General features: G+C 38.6%; 1 protein-coding gene across 3 annotated transcripts; it reads left to right on the forward strand.

Moving 5' to 3' along the window:
* On the forward strand, window positions 1-24,940 carry GORAB (golgin, RAB6 interacting). 3 transcript variants are annotated; one of them, XM_008145830.3, is made up of 5 exons: window positions 1-140; window positions 7,003-7,360; window positions 13,758-13,859; window positions 16,013-16,153; window positions 23,744-24,940. In XM_008145830.3, the coding sequence occupies exons 1-5, from the start codon at window positions 80-82 to the stop codon at window positions 24,201-24,203; spliced, it is 1,122 nt and encodes a 373-aa protein (XP_008144052.2). In that variant the 5' UTR covers window positions 1-79; the 3' UTR covers window positions 24,204-24,940. The 3 variants fall into 3 exon arrangements, 2 of the variants coding, with proteins under 2 accessions (XP_008144052.2, XP_028007779.2); XM_028151978.2 differs by lacking the exon at window positions 1-140 and having other exon boundaries at window positions 7,308-7,364; XR_008555146.1 differs by lacking the exons at window positions 7,003-7,360; window positions 13,758-13,859; window positions 16,013-16,153; window positions 23,744-24,940 and adding an exon at window positions 1,315-2,533 and having other exon boundaries at window positions 75-140.
* The last annotated feature ends 135 nt before the right edge of the window (window positions 24,941-25,075 follow it).

The following is a 25,075-nucleotide window of genomic DNA, read 5'->3' on the forward strand; positions in this document are numbered from 1 at the left end:
CGGATGTGCCTGAGTAGTCAGTGTTGGCACTCGGGACTCTCAAGTGTGGGTATTCTAGGGGTGCTGGCAGCCCGGACGGATGGCGCAGGGCTGGGCTGGCTTCTCTGAGGAGGAACTGAGGCGACTAAAGCAGAGTAAAGGTAACAGGACGTGCCTGCGAAGACTGAAATCTTGGGTCTGTTAGGAGAAGGGGCGGGGCTGCTGCTTTTGAGGGGAAGGGGGCGGGGAAGAGGATGAGGTGTATATGTTGGGGGATGGATCTGTAAATGGGAAGACAGAATTGAGGGGCTCCGGAAGTGGACCTACTTGGGGCCGTGGGGGGAGGGGCGGGCTCAGGGGCCTGGGATCTACTTTTAGAAAAGAGGGTTCAGGGATCCATTGCAGGGTTTGGTGTTTTTTCCTGGGAAAGGAATGGGACCTGGGAGAGGGGGCTGAGCCTATAGCCTGGCGGGCTCAAATAGGAAGATTGCGGTGTAGGTCCAGGGTTGGAGAGTCAAGGAAGGAGGAGGGTCACTCACCATTTTAGAATTGTGATGAATTTATAGCAGTAGATAATGACTGAGCAAAGGGGAACACGGGGGTCTTAATGCAAAACGTCGGTGCTTTTCATAACACATCTGGAGTCTTGCATTCACTTCTGGTTGCCAGATGATTTTTGCTGTTCTTTCCAACCCAGAGAGTCAGCAAACTAAAGGGGGTCTTTGAGAGGTTAGGTGTGATATAAATAAATACACACACACAACACACACACATCTGTGATATAATCCAGAATTTTGTCCTTCCCTCTCTGGCTTTATAGAGTAATCACTGAATGGACTTGTACTATTTTGTTATCTTTTAATAAAGAAATTAAGTTTGTTGATACTTGGTGAGAACTCTTGTTGATATAAATGAGGCTTTGATGGTGGTTGAAATTTCATAAAATTCTGTCTGGTGATCCCGGTAATGCACACAACTTCTGTGAGTTTATACTACTCTTGGTACACAACTTACACACTGTACTTTGGGGGAAAATGAAAACCCTGTGATGCCTTTTATTAGTTTTTTTGAGAAAATTGCATGTTGCTCAGATAGGCCTCTGTATTTTTAGTATAGATGGGAGGATAATCTAGGGTTGACAATCAGAAAAGGAAGTAAATTGGTAACATAGGGCCAGTGAAGGTTACATAGATTGAGGAAAATTTGACTGGTCCAGAGGGCTTTAAAAACTATATCATAAAAGTCATACTACAGTGTTTAATTAACGGATTCTATCTTGCTTGATGTCATCAAATTCTCTTGCTCTGTGTTTTCAACATCCATTCACTTATTCAGATGTACAGTGTGCAAGTACGTCTGCTTCCTGTCTGACCTGAAGTTAAAGACATCAGCTTCTGCATTTAGGATGCTGAGATGAACATGGCCTCATCCCTGCCTTCAAAGAGTTTCTAGTCTACTGAGGAGACAAACTATAAAAAATGTAATAGTAGATGTTGTTCAAGAACTTGCTACCTGTGAGCAGGAACCTCACACTGCTGGGGGTTGGGTGCACTTTGGGAAGATATCACAGAGATTATGTGTTAGGAGAGGTGAGTTTGCTGAGGGAAAGACGACTTCGTGTAGAAGTCTAAATTAAATAACAGATTGATATGTAGAAGAACATTTTTAAATAGCTCTGCAATTTGGGATAGAGTAGGTGGACCTTAATTTCAAAGCCTATCATTTCATAGCCAGATGTTAGAACATAGACACCAACTGACTGGTCTATGATCCTTGAAGAAGAGAAAAGATGCATCTTTGCATACTTATAGCATCTTTGTATACTCATAACCAAACACAGTGATTGTCAGATCATCCAGATCTGCATCTAAATCTTTTTGCCTTGGATTTCTCATTTGTAAAACTAGAAGAGCTGGATCTTTACTTTTGAAGGTTTCTTCCAACTATTCTCCAGCCATAAAAATATAATTAAATAATCTATGAAAATGAAGTTGGTTACCAGCAAAAATAAGTATAACAACTCTAGAAAAACCCATTTGTGCAGTGGTGGAGATTGAGAATGTTCTCAACACTCTTCATTATAATATTGAAAATCTGGGAATAAACCAAGTGTTCATTAACAAGGAAGTGGATAAATAAATTGTGGTATAATCATCCAGTGGACTACTATATAGCTAGTAGAAATATATGAACACATGCATTAACACGTATAACTTTCATAAATACAATGTATGAAAAGAGCAAGTTGCAGGAGAATATATAGTCTGATACCATTTATGGAAGGTCAAAATCATTTAAAGCCAGCATATTTTAGGAATATAGGAAGTCTTTAAAGAAAGGCAAGGGAATGAAACACAAAATTCAGGGTGTGGGGGGAAGCAAGGAGTGAAACATAGAAAGTTTCAAAGGTAGTGGTAATTATGAAATTAATTACCAACTTAAGCGGCAGTAATAAATAGCCCTAAAATATCAATTGTGTAAAAAAATAAATAAATAAAGATTTTAAAAAAAATTTATTCCAGTTTTCTGTCTAACATGGGTTGGCAGGTGACTCTACTCCACACAGTGCCTTGGTACCGTCCTATAGGAGTTCACCATGGCAAGAGAAGATTGAGAATTAAGCATTGGCAATAAATACTTCCACCAATAAATGACATGTGTCACTTCTATTTCATTTAGCAAAAGCAAGTCATATGACTTGGAAGACAGGAAATATAGTTATCTTGTGTGTTCCAAAAAGGGGGTAATGTTCTATCTTTAAATATCAATTATTTCTACTATAGCCATGTTTTATTTGTTAAACTGTGTTGTTTAGTTTTTATAATCCAGTAGAGGCCCGGTGCATGAAAATTCATGCACTAGAGGGGGGCGTCCCTCAGCCTGGCCTGCCCCCTCTCACAGACTGGGAGCCCACAGGGGCGGGAGGCAACCTGGTGATCAGGGGAAGGCAATGCCCCACTGTCGGCAGCACAAGCCTTGGGCGGCCCTGGTTACCTGAGCCTTGGGCATCCCTGAGCGGCTGGGCAGCTGCCATCCGAGGCTTGCCTGCACCTCGGGCCTGCCCTGGGCAGCTGGGCAGCCGCCATCCAAGGCTTGCCTGAGCCTCAGGCTGGCACTACACAGCTGGGCAACCAACATCCAAGGCTTGCCTGCGCCTCAGGCGTTGGCTGGGCAGCCACCATCCGAGGCTTGCTTGTGCCTCGGGCCGGCCCTGGGCGGCTGGGGGACTGAGGGGACTGGGGGACTCCGGAGGCAGGCGTGTGGAGCGGCCAGACCCACCTGGGGGTGAGCCCAGCTGTGCCACGCGCCTGCCACCCTGGTGGGGCTGAGAGGACTGGGCACTGCCATCCTGTGGCTCTGGATGCCGCCATTTTTGAGGGTGTGGCAGTCAATTAGCATATTTCCTTATTGGCTGTGGGCACCACCATCTATGTGAGGGTGTGATGGTCAATTAGCATAGTCCCTCTTTATTAGATAGGATACTGGATGGATTGTGTGTGTGTGACACATTATAGAATGTATGACTTCTTTCATAACTAGAGGCCCGGTGCATGAAATTTGTGCATGGGGGGGGACCGGCAGTGGAGTCCCCCAGCCCGGCCTGCGCCCTCACAATCCGGGACCCCTCGGGGGACGTCTGACTGCTAGTTTACGGGCCTAAACCGGCAGTCGGACATCCCTCTCACAATCCAGGATGCTGCATGCACCAGTGACCATACTTTTCATACAGGTGAAAGGCATCTTGCTTTTGTATGGGCAGGTACATTTTTTTGCCCTGATTACAAAAAGTAGTCCATAACATGATCCTTCTGAGGCAGTAGTACCATTTTCCCCATTTTATGAGTGGAAAAACTGAAGCAGAGAGAAGTAATTGGCTTTGTCACACAGTTATAAGTGTCAGAATCAGGGCTGACCACAAAATGTGCAAGCCAGAGTCCATGCATGTCATTGCTGCATCATCCTGTTTTTTCAGTGTTAGAGGAGCCTTGCCAGGTTTTAATTTTTAAATCTAAGAGACTGTTCTCAATATATAGGGTAGGGTCCCTAGGCCTGGCTGACAATCAGGGCCGATCTGTGGGGTGGTGACTGGTGGGGCGATCAGGGAGCCCCCGTTGGCACCCGCCTTGGCTGGCCTGGCACTGCCCACTCGCCGGCCCCGCCCCCCGTGGACTGGTCATTCTGCAGGTCATTCCGCTGATCAGTCAATTTGCATATTAGGGTTTTATATAGATAGATGAAAAATTTTGGAAATAAAAAAGCAGTGCAGCTACAATGCTTTATGTTTTCCAGTTGTTGATGATATATAAAAATACAAATAAGCCAAAGAAAAATTGACAAAAAAGACATGAAAAGGTAATATGAAGAGATGCTTATCACCATCTATAAGAGAATTGCAAATCAAGAGATAGTGAAATACTGCTTCATACCCATTTGATTGACAGAAATTTAAAAGTCCTTCATTAGATTTGTCTTTTGCAGTGAGTTTTCTCACTCCCTTGACAATGTCTTTTGCACAGCAGAAGTTTTTAATTTTAATGAAGTCCAGTTTACCAATTATCTTCTTCATAGATAGTGCCTTTGGTGTTGTATCTAAAAAGTCATTGCCATACCTAAGGCCATCTAGGTTTTCTCCTATATTCTAGTTTCGAATTTTGCATTTACATCTTTATTTTGAGTTAATGTTTATGCAGGGTGTAAGGTCTGTGTCTGGATTCCTTTTCTTACATGTGGATGTCCAGTTGTTCCAGGACCATTTGTTGAAAAGAAATTTCTCCATTGTACTTACTACCTTTCCTCCTTTGTCAAAGAGCAGTGGACTATATTTATGTGAGCCTGTTTCTGGGCTCTCTATTCTGTTTCATTGATTGGTTTGTCTAGTTTTTTGCTAATACCTATGTCTTGATTACGGTAGCTTTGTAGTGTCAGTCCTCCAACTTTATTCTTCAATATTGTGTAGCTGTTCTGGGTCTTTTGCCTCTTCGTATAAACTTGAGAATCAGTTTGTCAGTATCCACAAAATAATTTTCTGGGATTTTTATTGGTATTGCAATGAATCTATAGATCAAGTTGTGATGAACTGACATCTTGACATTATTGAGTCTTCGTATCCATGAATGTGGAATATCTCTCCATTTATTTAGTTCCTTGATTTCATTCATCATAGTTTTGTAGTTTTCTCATATAGCTCTTGTACATATTTTGTTAGATTTATACCTAAATATTTTTTGAGTGCTATGTAAATGGTATTGTGTTTTTAATTTTAAATTCCACTTGTTCATTGTTGGTACATAGAAAAGCAATTGACTTTGGTATATTACTCTTGTATTCTGCAACCTTGCTATAATGGTTTATTAGTTCCCCAAGTTTTTTGTCATATGTTTTATTTTTAAATGGCCTGATTTGTTTGTTGTTTGAGAGTGTAAAAATTAGCGTTATGAATCTTATAGGTGGGTTCTGTGAAAATGCAAAATGAAATGGAAGCTAATGTACAGAATTTGAGAGTCATTATTAATTCAGCTAATGAGTATAACTGAGAAGTAAGCAAGCTCAATCATATTTTCTGATGGTGTGAATAAAGATCAGTAGCCAAGAATAAGTTCCTGTTCCAAGATGCAGGAGGTTACTTTATGTTTCTGGCTAAAGTCAACAACAGTAACATTTTACTTTAGATAGTACAGCTATTTTTAAAAAATGTTTTCTTGCCCTGACTGGTTTGGCTCAGTAGATAGAGCGTCGGCCTGCAGACTGAAGGGTCCCAGGTTCGATTCCAGTCAAGGGCATATACCATGGTTGCGGGCACATCCCCAGTAGGGGGTGTGCAGGAGGCAGCTGATCGATGTTTCTCTCTCATTGATGTTTCTAACTCTCTATCCCTCTCCCTTCCTCTCTGTAAAAAATCAATAAAATATATTTTTTAAAAATGAGGAAAACTATAAAAAAATAAAAAGTAATAAAAAATGTTTCCTTTACCCGTCTCATTAAATCTTTACACCAACTCCATATGAGTTAAGTAAAGAGGTAATTTTCACCCAGTTAGACAGGCGAGGAAACTGAGGTATGGAATATATAATTGCTTGAACTGGACAAAAGCAACTCTGGAACTGTGACTCCAGAGCTTTGAACTCTCCCTTGGAGAATCTAAATAATAAGTTTGTATTGCTTCAAAGGTCAATATGCAGAATTTAAAAGCCCTATTTGAGTTCATTTACAAGAATTTATAATATTTCCTGAGCATTTTGTAAAGAATATCATTTATAAATTTTATTAAATATAATATGAATATGAGTTAAATTCTCTAGTTATCTTCCCTACAAGGTTAATACTGATATGGACAATATAAAAAGTGTAATAGAAGTATTATTACTCAGTTTGTAATATGACTTGTTTTATCTTCCTCTATTGCTTTGATCAGGCTGCTATTAAAGTTAGGTTGCATACATTGATTAAAGTCTAACTAGACTTTGGGGAACACAACCTTGGACTGTTCTAGAAGATTAAAGAAAACAATTTAGGGTAAATTAGAAATAGGGGACTTCATTTAGTTATACTTTGTGTATAGCATCTTCTTATGTATCAGATTGCCTTAAAATCTGTGAAAATTTAAGAAAGGTGAAGCTCACTTGAAAATTCAACCACCATTTTATTTCAGGAGAGTAGACACAACCGTAAATCAAATTTAAGATATATCAGAGAATTCACTTGTCTACTTATCTTGGTCAAATAGGTGATACTTTTGATAATAATCAAATCAAGTTGAAAAACCTTGTTTTGTATCCTAAGGCCTTACAAGACAAATAGCTCTCCTTGAAGATAAATTGAGAGGTAGGACAGTTTTTATTAAATGTTAACAGTAGATTGAAGAACTATCTAAACTCTGCAGGAAGATGCTGTTTTTCCCTGGGCTTTTAAGCTAGAGAAGGGGGATTATCAAAAAAGTTTAATGTTAATCCTTTATTTTCCTAGATAAATTATTATTATTTGCTGTTCACACAAAGGAATTTTCCTTCATTTTCTTTTATGTAGATCCATTTGAACCACAGCGACGTCCCCCTATGAAGAAAAGTCGACAACAACTTCAGCGAGAAAAAGTCCTTCAAGAGCAAAGCCAAAAACTTGGACTGCAAGATGGATCAGTCAGATTATCTCCAGAGCTGCTGCTCTCTGCACCACAACAGAGATTCAATCATCAAAAGCCACATTTTTCTCCCCCTGCTGCTCCTAATCCTCTTACACTCAACTCTCCTGTTGGCAATGGAAAACCACAGGGCACTGAAAGTCAACCAAGGGAACTGGGACTTGAGAATTCCCGGGATGGTCACATAAGTGCTGAGGTTGTACCTCTAAAACCAGATTGCAAATTGGAGAAAAAGAAAGTGGAATTGTTAGTAAGTCTATATATCCATGATATATTTTCCATTTTACTTTTTTTTTCCTATTGGGCTTTGAAGAAATGTAGTTTTAACATTTTCTCTCTTTCATATTCTAACCTAGAAATGTGATAAACAAATTGTCGAGAAAGAGCTACTACCTAAATGTATTATAAATCAGTCAGTGTTAGGCATTTTATGTTTAATGTCACTTAGTTCATTATTTTCACTTTACAGCTATTTTGGACTTAGAATAGCTGTTGTATTCTCAAAGCCAATACACAACTAGTAAGTAGTAGAGTTAGGACTCAATAAAAGTCTCTGAATCCAGAGTCTATACTCTTGACACTCACAGAAGCATTTCTTATATGCGTAGTACTCCTTCCCAAATGTAATGCATTCTTCAACTTCCAGGCTGCATCTTCATTGGCCCAGAGAAGGGTACTTGTGAAGAGACATGTAAGGATGGTCAGAGGAAAGTGTGTAGGAAATTAAGGGGACTGATTAAATAATTCACATGTGTCATTAGATTTCTTTTTATTATTTAATTTCTTTGTATTTGCAACCACCTCCAGAATTTAGTTTAGCCACATTCTTATGAAAATTGCCATTCTATGACTTGTAAATTCATATAATCATATATTATTTACTTTGACAGGACATGTATATCTGTGTGAATTACAAGAGCAAAATAGAACATGTGCATACATTCAAATAGTTTACCAACAAAGGCCTGAGACAAATAGGGGGCAATTTAGATTGCATGTCATGAGGAAAATTATTCTTTTCTTAGGTACCTGGGAGAATTTTCATAGAAGACATGTAGAGTCAGGAACTGTTGTTGAAAAGGAGGAATTCTGAGGCTCTAAGAAGGGGAAAGGAAAGCTGTCTTCCAGAGACTGTTCAAAGATGACATCTCGCTCCTCTGGAAGAAGATCAGGCCAGAGAATAGTAAAGAATTAAGAAAGAGAAAAAGGACTTTGGAGTAGAGGATCCTTGCCTAGCAAGTTCCCAGATGCTGTAGTACAGTGGTCGCCAACCACGGTGGTCCGTGAGGTCCAAAAGGTTGGTGACCACTGGTTTAAGGAAACCGGTAGCGGTCACCAACCGGTGGTCTGCAGATTACTGGTGGTCCGTGAGGTCTGAAAGGTTGGCGACTGCTGCTGTAGTGGACCACCAAGCCCTCCGAAGGAGAGAGGTCCTGATCAGAATAATGGTGAGAAAATACTCAGGTGTCAGTGTTGCAGAACATTTGGGATAGGGTGCTGGCTGAGCTGGAACTAAGGCATCTGGGAGGAGGTGACTGCGATAGTAAAAATGAGAAAGGACCAGCACTAAGATGGAAGTTGTAGGAATGGAGAGAAGGATAATTGTGGAAGTGGTTACTAAGTCTGGGAATAGATATTTTTGATATATGGCTGTAAGAAATGTCAATAGTAGGAACAAATAGCTTTTTCACTATCTTGTTTGAGTTGACATCAAGTTGATGAATTTACAGGAAATTTTAATATACTTCTTTCAGAATTTGATTGGAAAACAATTCATGTTTTCAGACCTTTGAAGTTTTTCTTTAGCCCACCATTCAAGTCTTAGTTCATAGTTTTTCACTTTGTTTACAAATGTTTAAGAGCTGGAAAGAAGTGAGCAAATTGAAAGAAAATGAATGAAATAAACATTGCTTATTGTCCTAAGGGTGTTTCATGGTGCAGACTTTTAATATAGAAAACTCTATAGAGTCACTTCTGGAGAAGATGGCAGAGTAAGTAAATGCTGTGCTCACCAGCTCCCACAACCACATCAAACTTACAGCTAAGTTATAGAACAACCACCCTCGAGAACCACCTGAAAATTAGCTGAACAGCCCAGCCGGCATGGCTCTTAGTGGTTAAGCATTGACCTATGAACCAAGAGGTCATGGTTTGATTCTGGTCCGGGCATATGCCGAGGTTGCGGGCTCGATCCCAGTGTGGGGTGTGCAGGAGGTGGCCATTCAATGTTTCTCTCTCATCGTTGTTGTTTCTATCTCTTTCTTCCCTCTCCCTTCCTCTCTAAAATCAACAAAAATATATTAAATAATTAAAAAAAGAAAATTAGCTGAACAGAACTCCTCTAACTAAAGATACAAAGAGTAAGACTGGTAGAGGGACAGAGACAGAAAAGGTAGGTCCCACACTCATGGTGTGGCGGTAAGATTCAGGAGGGCTCTCTCAGCTGTGGAAGTTCCCTATTGAGCAGTTAGGGGTCCTAACCCTAGGCCATCTCTCCAGCCCAGGATACCAGTGCTGAGGAATCCCCACAACATCTGGCTGTGAAAATCAACAGGGATTGCACCCCTGTGAGACGGAGGGCTGCTGGAGACCCTGGCTTTCTTCTTGAGGAGTCTGTGCATGTAGTTACTCACAGACTCCTTGCTCTAAGCCTGCAGGGGCAGCAGCTCATAAAGTGCCAGGGATATGCAAAGAGTAAGTGAATTGCCTAGCTTCAGATGAGGACTGGAGGGACGGGCCAACTCTCTCTGGGGACAGAAGCACTGGCAGGTGCCATTGTTCCTTTGTTGAGCCCGGCACATATGAGTGCCAATCTAAGCTATCACCGTTCTCCCCACCCTGGTGAATCCCTGAGACCTCACCTCACTCAACTCATGGACTGCCTCAGCTCATACTGTGGACTTTTCCTAAAACGTTAAAGGTTCACAAACCAAACAAGCAGCAGCTGTCCTCAGCATGCTCTGTACCTCTTGCTAAGCAACCCCAAGCCTGACACAAGTGATGACTAATCTCAACTTGCATTTGGCTAGCGTCAGCTCAAATCATGGTGCCCACCAAAGGGTCCCAAGCCTGGCACTACTGTCAGTGGCGTTGGTTTGCAGCATAGTCTCTCCCAAGCACCTCCAAGTCTGACTCAAGCATCAACCAACTGCAGATCACTTTGTAGCTTTGACCAGGTGGCCCCAAGCCACCAGAGTCTGACCTTGGCCTGTAGTGGAGCTCCTAAGAGGCTTCAAAAACAACACAATAGGTGACCAACTTCAGACCACACCAGAGCAGAGCATCACCCAACCAGCTCCACAAAAGACACACCCAAAAGGTGAACTTAGCTGGCACCACAGCCCACCTGAAGAGACTCCCTCTCTGTGGGATAAGCCTCTGCACAGCAGCTTCTCTGCTGTAGTCATAGCTAATCCTCACAGCAAGTAAGCCAGGCGGGCAATCCTACCCATTGATGTGCCAATAGCAATCAGGGCTCAACTACTACAGGAAGGCACACACAACACACAAAAGGGATGTCCCTGGAGCACCTGGCTTAGGTGAACAGTAGGACTGCACCATGGGGCCTCACAGGACATCTACTATATAAAGTTACTCTGCCAAGACTGGGAGACATGGCAGATCTACCTAATACATAGAAAGAAATACAAGGATTCAAACAAATGAGACAAGCATTCCCCAAATGAAAGAACATAAAAATGAGCAACAAAATGGAGACAAGCAATCTGCCAGATACAGAGTTCAAAATAGTGGTTGGTTATAGAATGCTTAATGATCTTAGAAGAAGAATAGATGGACTCAGTGAGAACCTCAAGAAAGAGAAGGAAACCATAAAAAATGAATATAATAGCTGAAATGAAGAATAGATTAGAGAGAATCAACAGCAGGTTATAAGAAGCAGAGGACTGAGTCAGCGATCTGGAAGATAAAGTAGCAGAAAACACCCAATTGGGACAGAAAAAAAATTTTTTTAAATATATTTTATTGATTTTTTTTACAGAGAGGAAGGGAGAGGGATATAGAGTTAGAAACATCGATGAGAGAAACATCGATCAGCTGCCTCCTGCACACCCCCTGATGGGGATGTGCCCGCAACCAAGGTACATGCCCTTGACCAGAATCAAACCTGGGACCCTTGAATCCACAGGCCGATGCTCCATCCACTGAGCCAAACCGGTTAGGGCAAAAAAAAAAATTTTAATGACAGTTTAAGGTACCTTTGGAACAACGTCAAGTGTATCAACATTCACATCATAGGGGAAGAAGAGAAAGAAAGCAAGGGACTGAGAACCTATTTGAAGAAATGATGACTGAAAACTTTTCTAACCTGGCAAAGAGAATAGACAAGCCCAGGAAGCACAGAGTCCCAAACAAGATGAACCCAAAGAAACCCACAGGAAGACAACATAATTAAAATGCCAAAGGTTAAAGACAATCTTAAAAGTAGCAAGAGAAAAGCAGTTATGTACCAGGAAACTCCTATAAGACTGTCAGGTGATTTCTTAACAGAAATGTTGCAGGTCAGAAGGCATTGGCATGAATATTCAAATTGATAAATGGCAAAGACGTACAACAAAGGTTGCTCTACCCAATGAGTCTGTCATTTAGAATCAAAGGAGAGAGAAAGAGTTTCCCAGACAAGAAATAGCTAAAGGAGTTCATCACTATTAAACCAGTATTTCAAGAAATATCAAAAGGACTTCTTTAAGTAGAAAAGAAAAGATCAAAACTATGAATAAGAAAATACAAGAAAGAAAATTCTCACTGACAAAGACAAATGTAGTAAAAGCAGTGGATCAATCAACTGTTGAGGTTCTCACTGAGTTAATCTATTCTAAGAGGAAGGTTAAAAGGCAAAAGTACAAAACCATGTTTAATTACAATTATACATAAACACACACAAAAGAAGTAAAAAAAGAATGACAAAAATAAACATAGAGGGGAAGAGTAAAAATTGTAGTGATTTTAGAACATGCTCGAACTTTAAGAACCATCAACTTAAAATAGACTGCTCTAGCACAGCCAGCGTGGCTCAATGGTTGAGCATCGGCCTGTGAACCAGGAGGTCACTGTTCGATTCCTGGTCAGGGCATGTGGGCTCAATCCCCAATGTGGGGCATGCAGAAGGCAGCCAATCAATGATTCTCATAATTGATGTTTCTATCTCTCTTCCTTTCTGAAATCAATAAAGTATATTCTAAAAAAAATAGGCTGCTATAAATATAGTTTGGTAAATATGAAGCACCTGGTAACCACAAAGCAAAAATCTCTAAGAAATATACAAGAAATGAAGAGAGGGATCCAAACACAACACTAGAAAGTCATCAATGTACAAGAAAAGAGGACCAGAGAACTACAAAAACAATCAGAAGGCAACAAAATGGCAATAATTACATACCTATCAATAATTACTTTATGTGACCCAGCAATTTCACTTCTGAGTATTTACCCAAAGAGATTCAAAACACTCATTTGAAAAAGACATGTTCATTACAGTCTTATTTGCAGTAGCCAAGATATGGAAGCAACCTAAGTGTCCATTAATAGATGAATGGATAAAAAAGAATGGTACATTATGTACAGTAGAATGTTAGCCACAAAAAAAAAAGGAAATCTTGCCATTTGCAATAACATGGATGGACATAGAAGGTATTATGCTAAGTGAAATAAGTCAGACAGAAAGACAAATACCATGTGATTTCAGTTATATGTGGAATCTCAAAAACAAACGAACAAAATAAACAAATAAAACAAATTTATAGTTGCCAGATGGGAGGGGGTTTGAGGAGTTGGGTGAAAAAGGTGAAGGGATTAAGAAGTACAAATTGGCAGTTATAAAAATAGTCCCAGGGATGTAAAGTACAGCATAGGGAATATAGTTAATAATATTGTACTAACTATATATTATGTTAGTTGGGTACTCAGATTATCAGGGTGATGACTTTGTAAGGTATATAAATGTCTAATATGTTGTACACCTGAAATTAACATAGTATCATGTCAACTGTAATTGAAACATTTTTTTAAAAAATTAAATGCACATTCAATCTGGAGAAAAAGAAAACTTTCTAGTCATTCAAAGAAAGGAAATTGTGGTACATAACCATGAGGAAAGTCATCAGGAAAAACAGCCCACAAACAATGGGAATTATCAGGCAAAGAATATTTAAACAGCTATTACAAATATGTTCCATGGGCCCAAGAATGTAGACTATAAAGTGATTTAATGATTAAATCACTAAAATGATTTTTAAAAGAACTTTGAAAAATATAACATATTAGCTACAGACCTACTTATTTTTCTCTCCATTTTGCATATAATACATAATTAACTTACACAGGTTTCTTTGTACTTCTAAAAAATGCCACATTATTCTGGCTTCCAGTCTGTGGGTTCCTAGGTTATATACATATAATGGATTTCAAAGGGCCAATTTACGGTATGTAAGCCTTCTTTACTTCAAATCATAATCTTTGTTTCTATTAGAACAAAATAATGAGCTGCAGATGGGTTCCTTTCAAAAGGACTTTTTAAAAATATATACATAATCTGGCTGATTAAATTTTATACGTGGGGGACTGAGACTGGGAAGGTGTGGGGTGGTGTTTCAGAAACTCATTTTTACACTTTTTTGCTCCCTAGGCAAGAAAAGTCTCGTTGGGAAGTCCTCCAACAAGAACAGCGGCTAATGGAAGAGAAAAATAAACGTAAGAAAGCTCTTTTGGCTAGAGCTATTGCGGAAAGGTGAGGCACCTGAACCAGGGGAGATTGTTTGCAATCTGCAGTCAGCTCTGTCATGTTTTATATTTTCCCATGTCTATTCTAATAAAGTGGCATTTTCTTTAAGGCTGATTAAACAAATTATGCTTTATAAATGATACTGAAATCATTTAAGGATAGATCATAGCAAGTTTACTGGTAACACAGGTACAACTAAAACTTAAGGATCAGTGTCAGTGCTTTCAGTTTTAACCATCTCTGCATTCATAAGGGAGCAGTAAATAGCTGTCAATATAAGTAAATTAAGAAATGCAAGTTTTCATTTTGACATGAGGGGGCCTTTATCATCTAACATGTAGAGGAGCAGATTGTTTTATATAAATGTTTTATACTCCCACAAATCTTATGTTTCCTATGGACATTTTTCTTAAATAATTACTCTGCCCCCACTGATAGAAGATACATGATATAATTTAAGCTTTTGTTGATGACTTGGGTCACCATTGTGAGTACTGTCCCATACTGTTTGCAGTTCAGTTTTTCTCTCGCCTCCCAATGTCAGTGTGTCCGAAATCCCTCTCCCCCATTTTTTACTATGTTGTGCTGGCCTCAAATAAGAACATTCCCATTAGAACCGCTTTTCCCATCCCTCACCCACTCTTTCTGCCTTTATTATTTTTTATTTTTATTTTTATTTTGGTTAATCCTCACCCGAGGGTATTTTTTCCATTGCTTTTCAGAGAGAATAGAAAGGAGGGAGGGAGAGGGAAAGAGACAGAGGAGAGAGAGAGAAAGAAACATCCATGTGAGAAAGACACATCAATTGGTTACCTCCTGTACATGCTCCAACTGGGGCCGGGGATTGAACCTGCAACCCAGGTACATGCCCTTGACTGGGAATCAAATGTGCAATGTTTTGGTGCACAGGCTGACGCTCTAACCCCTGAGCAACACCAGCCAGGGCTCTTTCTGCAATATGAGGTTTTATGTGGGAGTTTTATTCTCCTGTGAAAATGTGTGTGAAATTTTGAAATGAGTGAAATCATGATTGAAGGTTGGCTTTTATCTTTGTTTTGTTTGTTAAGTTTGTAATGTACTTGGGGGTGGTGAGGGGACTGAGAAATGGTGAGGTTGGATGTGCTTTTAAACAAGAAAAAAAAGTGCTTGGCTTTGAGGCCCAGAAAGAAAAATTTTGAGGACCTGTAGTTTTACCTAAAGAACAGGAATCAAAGCCATAACAGTTTGGGGAAACGAATCCTAAGAAAATTAAAAACAAATAGATGTTTCTAGACAAATAAATCGTGTTTGATGCAGGCATCTGTTCTTGGTTTCCAGGTATCAAATGAAAATGGGCTAGAGATTTGGAGAGTTGTGTTTGATGTTTCATTGTAAAGAGAATACAGATATATTCTTTTAGTGCATATTCTCGTCTTTATGGAATGAATATTCCTATGAGTGAACTATTTATTGATAAATTTTTCAATCTTTTCCCCTTGTATATGAAAATCATCTATAATAATTCTATAATAATAAAAGTGTAATATGCTAATTAGACCAGACAGCCGAACACTCTTCCTGACATCCCGGACGACCTTCCAGGTGAAGGCAGGGCTGTGAGGGCCGAGGCAAGCTATCGCGGCTGCGAGGGCTGAGCCCCTTGCAAGCATTTCGTGCATCGGGCCTCTAGTATATACTAATAGAAAATTTGGAACAATAAGGAGAAGAAGCGCAAATCTTAGAGATACACCAAAATGTTACCGGCATTTGATTTATTTCTATTTTTCTTATATCATCTAATTTTTTAAAAATTACACATTATATTCATATTGTAAATACAGTAGTTCAGTGGTCGGCAAACTTGAGCCACATGCGACTCACAAGCTGCGGTTTGCCACTCTGTTGACTAATGAGTTTGCCGACCACTGCCTTAGGGAAAAACACTTAAAAAACATTTTAATAATGTACTAATGTCTTTAACCTGAAGTCAGAACTTCTGGGTAAGGGTAATGCCTTACGCAGTGGTTGGCAAACTCATTAAGTCAACAGAATGGCAAACCGCGGCTTGCGAGCCGCAGTTTGCTGACCACTGCAGTAGCTTGCTTTTTTCATTTACGTTGTATATGGATATATGGTTTTAGAATGTTTTTATTTTCCCATTCATGTTCCTAATTTTCTAGATCTAAAAGAACTCAGGCAGAGACCGTGAAACTGAAGCGGATCCAGAAGGAGTTACAGGCTTTAGATGACATGGTTTCAGCTGACATTGGAATCCTCAGGAACCGGATTGACCAGGCCAGTCTGGACTATTCAAATGCTCGGTGAGTTGGAGAAATTTGATTCAGAAAAAGCAGTTTGATTTAATTAATGTGTATTGCTAGTTGGGTCAGGACCTTTTATGTGTATCATCATTTAAGCCTCATAACCACCACAGTAAGTGTTGTATTCATTCCTGTTTTGGAATAAGTAGTGTCAAGTGTGTCTCCTCTTCTTGAAGTTTTCCTTTACTTTGCTCTACCCCTTAACCTTGTTCATATTCCCTTTAGATTATTTCCTTATTGTTTATTTACATTTTAGTCTTTCTTACTAAAGCATCAGATATTTAATGTTTGAGACTTTAAATATCTGAATGACTTGCTCCCAAATTATAATTCTAATGCCAACTCTATGGTTTTTTTGTTAAATTTTGATTGAGGTTCTCCTTAGGGATTAACCTAGTTCCCATTTCAGTTTTCATTAAAGAAACACCTAGTTTATTTTTTAAAGCCTATGAGTATTTAAAGAAAATATCACTGTCTTGAAAGCTTGAAGTTTTTTCTTTCCGATTCTATTCTGTATAAAATGGTTCACTATCATGTGTTTCCTTGGTTTCAGCCATTGGCATTTTTTAAGAGAAAAAATCATCATAGAGTATTTTTAAAATGAACTAACACATGTAAAGAATTACATGAACTTTGCAAGCAGATAAAAAGGCAAAAAATTAAGTCCAATTTCAGGGTTTTCAGTCCTTTCAACATTGCTTTAATCATCCTGGTTTGTCTTTTTTCACAAGGGAATGCTGTGTTAATGACTCCGTTTTGCATCTTTCTCTGTAACACTAGAAATCAATCAGAATGCCTCATTAGTCCAGGGTAAACCACAGCATCAGAATGTTTATATAACAATTTAATAAAGCGGAAATGCTTGATTGTGGTTTTTAATTCACTGTTTATTATTTAAGAAAGAGGTTTGTGGTGTCCTCATGATTTTTGTAATTGTTGTTTGACCATGTGCTGTTAGATTTAATGGGTTGCCTAAATTAATGCCATCAGTAGCTGATAACTAGAGGTTCCAGATTTCTACTAATAAGGTCATTAAGGAGGTGACCAAGATTTTATTAAGATTAAACTAAGCCTAGATGTTTAGCACATTTTATTCTCTGTAACTTAAGGTTGCCAGAGGAACTTTTTTTTTTTTTTTTTGGCCTTATAGCCTTTATATGAGTAATTCAGATTATTCTGGATACTTCAACAGAAAAGTTATTGGATTATGTTTTAATTCTGGCCTAGAGGAGTCTGGGAAAGGATGCCTTTGTACACTGAACATTATATTTTTAAAATTTCATAGTTTTAGCCTTCAGAGAACCACAAAGAAGGTGGAATTACAGGTTAAAGGAGGAAGTATCCCATAAAATAGAAATGTTTGTAATGAAATTTCAGTAAATTTTTACAAAATAAAAAATTTTACATAGTGCATTTTTTATATCTCTTAACAAGCTCAAAATGGTAATTTCTTAAGGTACTGATATTGACATCATTGTATGTGAATATCCATATTGCATGTGTGAGGCTATTTTTTTAAATATTATTAACAATTGTGTCCGGAACCAGCATTGTATGTTGTTCATGCATAAGATTAAGACATTTTCTAAATTTATGTCTGTGGTTATTGAGAAATTATAGATTGGTAATATACTATTATGGTCTAGATTTCTACTAATCCCCAAGGTAGTCCATTTATTTGGGAGATTTTCCTTGATTTTTAAAAAATACATAGTTCTCTAGTGCCTGGTACAGTGCTGTGTCCACAAAGGGTTCTGGGATATTGAACAGGCCGGAGTTCACTGTGGAATTGGCTTCTGTAGAGCAACATCAGGGCAAACACTTTTGAGTGAGCCAACTTGAGCATTGTTGCTGCTGCTGCTGTTGGCAGCAACAATGACAGTGTTGCCATATGCTATGCAGACCAGCTTGTAAAACTCAGAGTGGCTGCATGTAGAACATTTCTTTAACCCTCAATATACCAGGAAAAACAATTATCACTATTTGCCACCTCTGTTTAACAGACGCTCCCCCACACACATGTACACACACGTGCACATGCATGTATAATTTTAAGTCATTTTATGAGTAATGGACAGAAGTGAGAATAAAAGGGATTGTGGGAAACAACTTCATTAAAAATTGTAATAAGAACCTAAGCATCACAAACCTCTTTGTATCAAGTAATGTTTGATTCCAAAACTTATTAAAAAAACAGAAAGAATGCAGCTACAGCCTCCCAGCAATACAGGATGGTCCGGATACTTGTAAAATATGGATTGATTAAGTTCTTCCTATTGAAACTATTAACTATGAAAAAATAACATTTTCTTTGTATCCTCTTTTCACTCATTGATTCGTGAGTTTGAGAACATTCATCTAGGATGTGTTTTTTTGAAGACATACTTTGAGATGTCACTTACACGAACAGTTTCACCATCTAGAATCTAGACTGGCTCTATGTGCATTTGTGTTGGTTAACTAGGGCTGCTATAACAGATTACTACAAACTGGGTGTCTTAAAACAAGAGCAATAGACTCTTACGTTTTCTGGAAGCCAGAGTCTGAAATCAAGGTGTCGGCTGGGTCACACTTCCTTCAGAGACTCTAGATTTTGGAGATTAGGAAGAGAATATCTTTGTGGGATCACTTTTTAGCCTACCACAACATTTATCTTTTGACCTAATAACTGCAAAATGTTTTCATCTGTCAATTTTCTCTACTTTGCCATTAGTGCAGAGAATAAAAAAATACTATTTCTCAACTGTGTTCAATGAAAGCTAGCTAGAGCAGATTACAAAACTGGGGTTTCCAGTCTTTTATACTTTCTTGAAAGATGATATAATACTTTGGACAATGCAGTAAGGAAACTGAACTATAATGATTTATTTCATTATAGCATCATCCTTTAAGGTCATTTCACCAGTCTCTTTTTCCTTATTATTTTAATTTGTTAGCATAAATGGGAATAATTGGTACAAGGAAATACGTCACAGAGTGATGAAATGGCAAAATGTTAAAAAAATAATTATCTCAACGATCTGGTAAAGTAACCTACATTATAAAAGGATCCAATGGACCTATGTAGTAATTGCAAAATATGATTAGTTTTATTATATTTTTTAAAAATATAAATATATTTTCTCTCTGTTCTCTAGAAGACTTCTAATAAAGGACTTTTAAAATCATGATATGTTTGTTGATCCTTAAAAATAGTTATAGTTGCTAATAAAAGAAACAGAAAAACTAAAAGTGGATCAGTGGAACTTAAAGGCATGCCAGGGTTATGATTGAGGTTTTTTTGTTGTTGTTGTTGATTTTTTAATTTCAGGGATACCAAAGCCAAGACAGTTTCCAGAATCCTTTAAATAACAATTAAATCATTCAATGTCCCTTTAAAATAACAAACTAAATCTGTAATTACATTTCAGCTGAACTTCTCTTACTGTGTTATATATAATGCACTTATTATTCTGTTCCAAAGTGTGTCTTCAGGCTGATTTGGTACATCCACCTGACCCCCAGGCCCATAGTGCAGTTTGTAAAACTAATCAATACTTTAAACATAAATCACTCTGTACAAGAATATATATGCATGTTTCTGGCCAGAAGGACTTAAATAAATAAACAAAATGCAGAATCTTCAGTGATTTATCCAGGGTGAAAGATTGATGGAAACCTAGGTAACTATTTGCAAATTTTTATTTCAATTCAGCATTCATGAGCCCGGGTCAGTAAATCTTTCCCGGCTGACTTTGACTGGCTGAGGGCGACCACAGCCTCGCAGAGAAGGGAGGATTGAGTGGGGGGAAGGGGCGAGGTAGTCATATAGCTATAGAGAGTGTTGTTAGAGTGTTCATGCTTGATGCCAGAACATTCACAAACAGGATATGTTACACAGTATGGAAATCAGGGATCCAAATATCCAACAGAGCTCCTTTAGCACAATTCCCTTAACACAGAGAGGAATGGAAAAACAGTTTTTCCATTCTCATGTTTACTAGAGGACAGTAAAAAAAGAAAAGAAATATGATAAATAAATGTTATGTAAGTTAGAGTTTTCAAGTATAAGCACCAGATCTTACATTTTGCATCATTTTCATTTTAGATACACGTTTAGTGATATACTAACAGTGCTTTTTGAGTCTGGTGCTCCGGAGGGGAAGTTCTGTTTCTTGAGTACCTACCAGGCCCTAGACCAGACCCCTGCCCTATTCACATTCTTTAATCCTTAATGCTCCTATGAAGTACTGTTATCACCATTTCACAGATAAAACAGAACTCCACTGAAGGAAATTACCTCGGGTCACTCCACTGGAATTTTAGTCATTGCGTGCTTCGTCTCCAACCCCTCCCACAGGAACCTGGCTGTGTTTTATACTCATGATGCTGACCCTGGGCCATCTCTGATTAGAACAAAGACAAGCTACCAACTCCAAAACTTTTAATCTATAGGCCACACAAGGGTTCAGAGCATGGCCTGGTACTATGAGCTCTGTGAAGAACAGAGACTCATTCAAACTAGCTCAGGTAAAAAATGGGTTTTATTATTTTATAGGTTACAAGAGGGAATCTCACAGGCATGTGATCATAATCAAAGGCTATCCTCTTCAATGCTCAGACACCACAGTTTCTCTAAAGCATTTTGGCTTTTCCTACTATACTCACCACCCAATATTGCCACCAGCAATATTGATCCACAGATCCACTCAGAGTTCCAAAATTCCAGAGGGAGGACATGAGTTGGCTTTTTACCTGAGCTAGTTTGCCTGGGTCTCTCTTCTTCACACCCAAGAAAAAAACAGGTACACATTTAGCAAATGGCAAAGGCAGGTTTAGAACTCTGGGTTTTCTAAAATCAAAGCCTTTTATTTTTTCACTATATTTCCTTCCAAGACAGAGAATCTTGAGTTAGGAGATACACCTATTTCTTTTTTGCTCTAATTCTAGTACTAGAAATTACTTATTACATTGAGTTGTATAGGCAATCATAAGACAGCATAGCCTTCACAACTCTTAGTGGACATTAAATGGAATAAATTACTTGGTAAGTGGGGATCACTCTTTTCTTGGCAAAAATAAAAGCAACACATTATATAGAAAAGTCAAAACACAGTGAACCAATATATAATTTTTTTATATCAATTTAATGCAAAAGAAAAAAAAGGGGGGGGAATTGCAGGGTGACTTTTCCAGTAGAATTACCTTACTTCAAGTAAGACTGGTGTTACTTATCTATGGAGTTTACATATCTGACATTTATAAAATCTTATATAATAAAACCCTAATATGCAAATTGACTGAACAGCGACGAAACAACTGGCGGAACGACCGGTCGCTATGATGCACACTGACCACTAGGGGGCAGATGCTCAACAAAGGAGCTGCCCCTTGGGGATTGGGCCTAAACCAGCAGTAAGACATCTTCCAAAGGGTTCCCGGATTGCGAGATGGTGCAGGCCAGGCTGAGGGATACCCATTCCCGGCCCCCACCCCACCCCCGTAAGAATTTTGTACACCGGGCCTCTAGTTTCCTAATAAAAGCCTAATAACACTGTTGTTGCAGAGTGGAGAGGGTGAGAACAACTTAACCCAGGATTTCTCAAATGGGACATTTTTGCCCTTTGGAGAAGATGTGGAGACTTTGGTAATGTTCTGGAGATATTTTTGGTTATCACAACTAGAGGGTGCTACTGGCAGCTGGTGAGAAAAAGCCAGTGATGCTACGCATCTTACAATATCTAGGACAGCTCCCCACAACAAAGAATTACATGGTTTGAGTTGCCAGGAGTGCCAATGTTGAGAAACCCTTCGAAAACATATCCTGAGGTTTTCTTTCCTACTTGATTTTTACTTTTTGCCTGCACCCAGTATCATTTGCTTGGTGTGCCCTCCCATTTATATTCATTTCCCAACCACTGTCTATATCCTTCTCCACCAAAATTTTTCTTCCTTTTTTAATCCATTAATCAAGAGATCCAGATTTCTCAAAAACAAAAATCTGATTAAATGGGCAAAGGGCCCTAGACGGTTTGGCTCAGTGGATAGAGCCTCGGCCTATGGACCAAAGGGTCCTGAGTTCGATTTTGGTTGCAGGCTCCTCCCTGGCCAAGGCCCTGGTCAGGGTGCGTGCAGGAGGCAACCAATTGATGTGTTTCTCTCACATCGATGTTTCTCTCTGTCTTTCCCTCTCTCTCCCACTCTCTAAAATCAATAAAAAATATCCTCGAGTGAGGTTTAAAAAAAAAATAGGCAGAGGACCTGAATAGACACTTCCAAGGAAGACATACAGGTGGCTAACATATATATGAAAAGGTGTTCAACATCACTAGTTACAAGGGGAATGCAAGTCAAAACCACAATGAAATACCACCTCATACCTGTTAAAATGGCTATTGTCATAAGACAAGAAATAACAGGTTTTGGAGAAGATGTGGAGAAATAGGAACCCTTGCACACTGCTGTGGGAATGTAAATTGGTGCAGCCACTATGAAAAACCTCCAGAGGTTTCTCAAAAAATTAAGAATAGAGCTATCTTATGATTCAATGATCCCTTTTCTGCATACCTACCCCCAAATTTGAAAACACTGGTAAAGCTATATGTACCCCTATGATCATTGCAGCATTATTCACAATAGTTCACTGTCTTTTGACTTTTCTATATAATTTGTTGCTTTTTTTTTTTTTCATAAACAACCTAAGTTGGATGATTGGATAGAGTAGATGTGGTACATATATACAATGGAATACTACCCAGTCATTAAAAAGATGAAATATTACCATTTGTGACGACATGGATGGATCTTGAAAATATGCTAAGTGAAATAAGTCCCACGGAAAGGACAAGAACCATATAATTTCATTCTATGTAGGATATAAAACAAAAAGCAACCAATGAACAAACAAAAAACTCAGAGACAGAATGGTGTTTAATAGAGGAGAAGGGAGCTGGAGAGAGGTAGAAGGGGCTAAAGGGGGTTAAATATATGGTGACAGAAGGAAACTAGACTTCAGGTGGTGAGTACACAATAGAGTACGCAGATGTATTATAAAGTACACCTGAAACTAAGATAATGTGATTATTAACCAATGTCACCCTGATAATTTAAGTAATAGAGATTCGTTCTCCATCTTTTACTGTTTTACCACTCATAAATTTAACCATTTGTGTGCTGGAGCTAGTTCATGAGAGCAGATTTTGTGCATTTTTCCCCCTATTCCACATTCAGTTATATTGATAGCTTGAAATTGGTCATGGTGGTATGTTCACACTAGAGAAGTTGACAAACACTACAAATCGGGACTTACCCCTTTAGAGCTAGCATACCACTGAATTAACCCTCTTCGCCTGCTTTCATTCAAGCACAGCTTTGGAAAGAGGAAATGAGTGCAGAAGAATGTTGATATATAGGAGAGTCAAAGTGTGGATGTTGTGGAAGTTTCAGCAGCAACAGCCTAGTTTGTCTAACGTGTAGACAAGAGTTCATAAAGTACTAATAGTCATATCTTCATTATACCTTGTTACCAAATTCTGGAGTTTGTTTATTGCTGCTCGGCCCTCTTTCTGCTATGGAAAACTAATGGACCAATCTTTGTGCCTGTCCCTACAGGAAGCGGTTTGACAAGGCAGAAGCAGAGTATGTTACAGCCAAGCTCGATCTACAGCGCAAGACGGATCTTAAAGAGCAGCTCACTGAGCACCTTTGTACAATCATACAGCAAAATGAGCTCCGCAAGGCCAAGAAGTTGGAGGAGTTGATGCAGCAACTGGATGTCCAAGCTGATGAGGAGACTTTGGAGCTTGAGGTGGAGGTGGAGAGACTGCTGCATGAACAAGAGGCAGAAGCAGGGAAACAGAAGGTTCATGAAGAGAGGCCATTTCAGCCTTCCGGGGAGAGTGTGACATTAGGGTCTACTCAGAACAAAGAGCATCAAGCACCAACCGCTTGCCCAAAGGTAGATGAACAATGTGAAAATCCCAAGAGCACCCCCCTTCGCACTCCAGACCACCCAAGTCAGGAAGTGAAGACTAGTGCTCATGACAACGGTTCAGCTGCGCTGACCACATGAAGGGCCAGTGTTTGTTGTTTTCAGCTAATATGGTCTTCAGTAGACTTTCTGTTGTAAAGTATGCCATGACCGCTGAGAAATGCCTCTTTAAAACAATATTAGTTTTTTAATCTAGGATTAGTTTTAGAAGTAACATGTTGGACTATTCTCAAGTCTCAAATAAGTATAATTTTATCCATAGTTCACCTTGATTTTGATCCAGTTTCCTTATTGAACCCTTATTTTGGGTGAAAACAAGTAACTTAAAGGATAGAAGAAAAATTACATGGTTCTGAGTGTTTTTAGACCAGGTCAATATAGAAAAAGTAAAATGAAAAATGATAATACCTCATCAAACTCATTTAACTTCTGGGAGAAGTGCTGGGACTGAGAATCCTGTTTTATGTCATCAGTAAAGAGACACAAAAATTAAACATGAAAAAGAGAACAAACAACTAACAAAAAGTAGTATTTGGGTCTTACTAGATTATTATCTGTTTGGGTCTTACTAAAATTGCAAAACACAGTTTTGAAATTACCAGCTTACGCCAACATTACATTTGTATTCACATTGCCTTTTAAGTGGCTCTAGTTTACAAACTGAATTTTGATTGGTTGATATATACACACAAACATATATATATATCAACATGCTATATATATAATTTTACTATTAATAAATTGTCTTTAATCAGCACATTGATTAAATTTAGACAATGAAAACTTGTCTATAGTGAAACTGAAAATAATATAGAAAATCTTGCTACTTTTGATTATGAAAAAAATTAATACATTTTCTAACATTACAGTAAATATGTATTTTATATGTTGGATATAAATTATCCTGTCATAAAGCATTTAAATTGTTAAATGGTGATTTTCTTATTACTCTA

The sequence above is a fragment of the Eptesicus fuscus genome, chromosome 22, assembly GCF_027574615.1.
Source record: "Eptesicus fuscus isolate TK198812 chromosome 22, DD_ASM_mEF_20220401, whole genome shotgun sequence".
Lineage (NCBI taxonomy): Eukaryota > Metazoa > Chordata > Mammalia > Chiroptera > Vespertilionidae > Eptesicus > Eptesicus fuscus.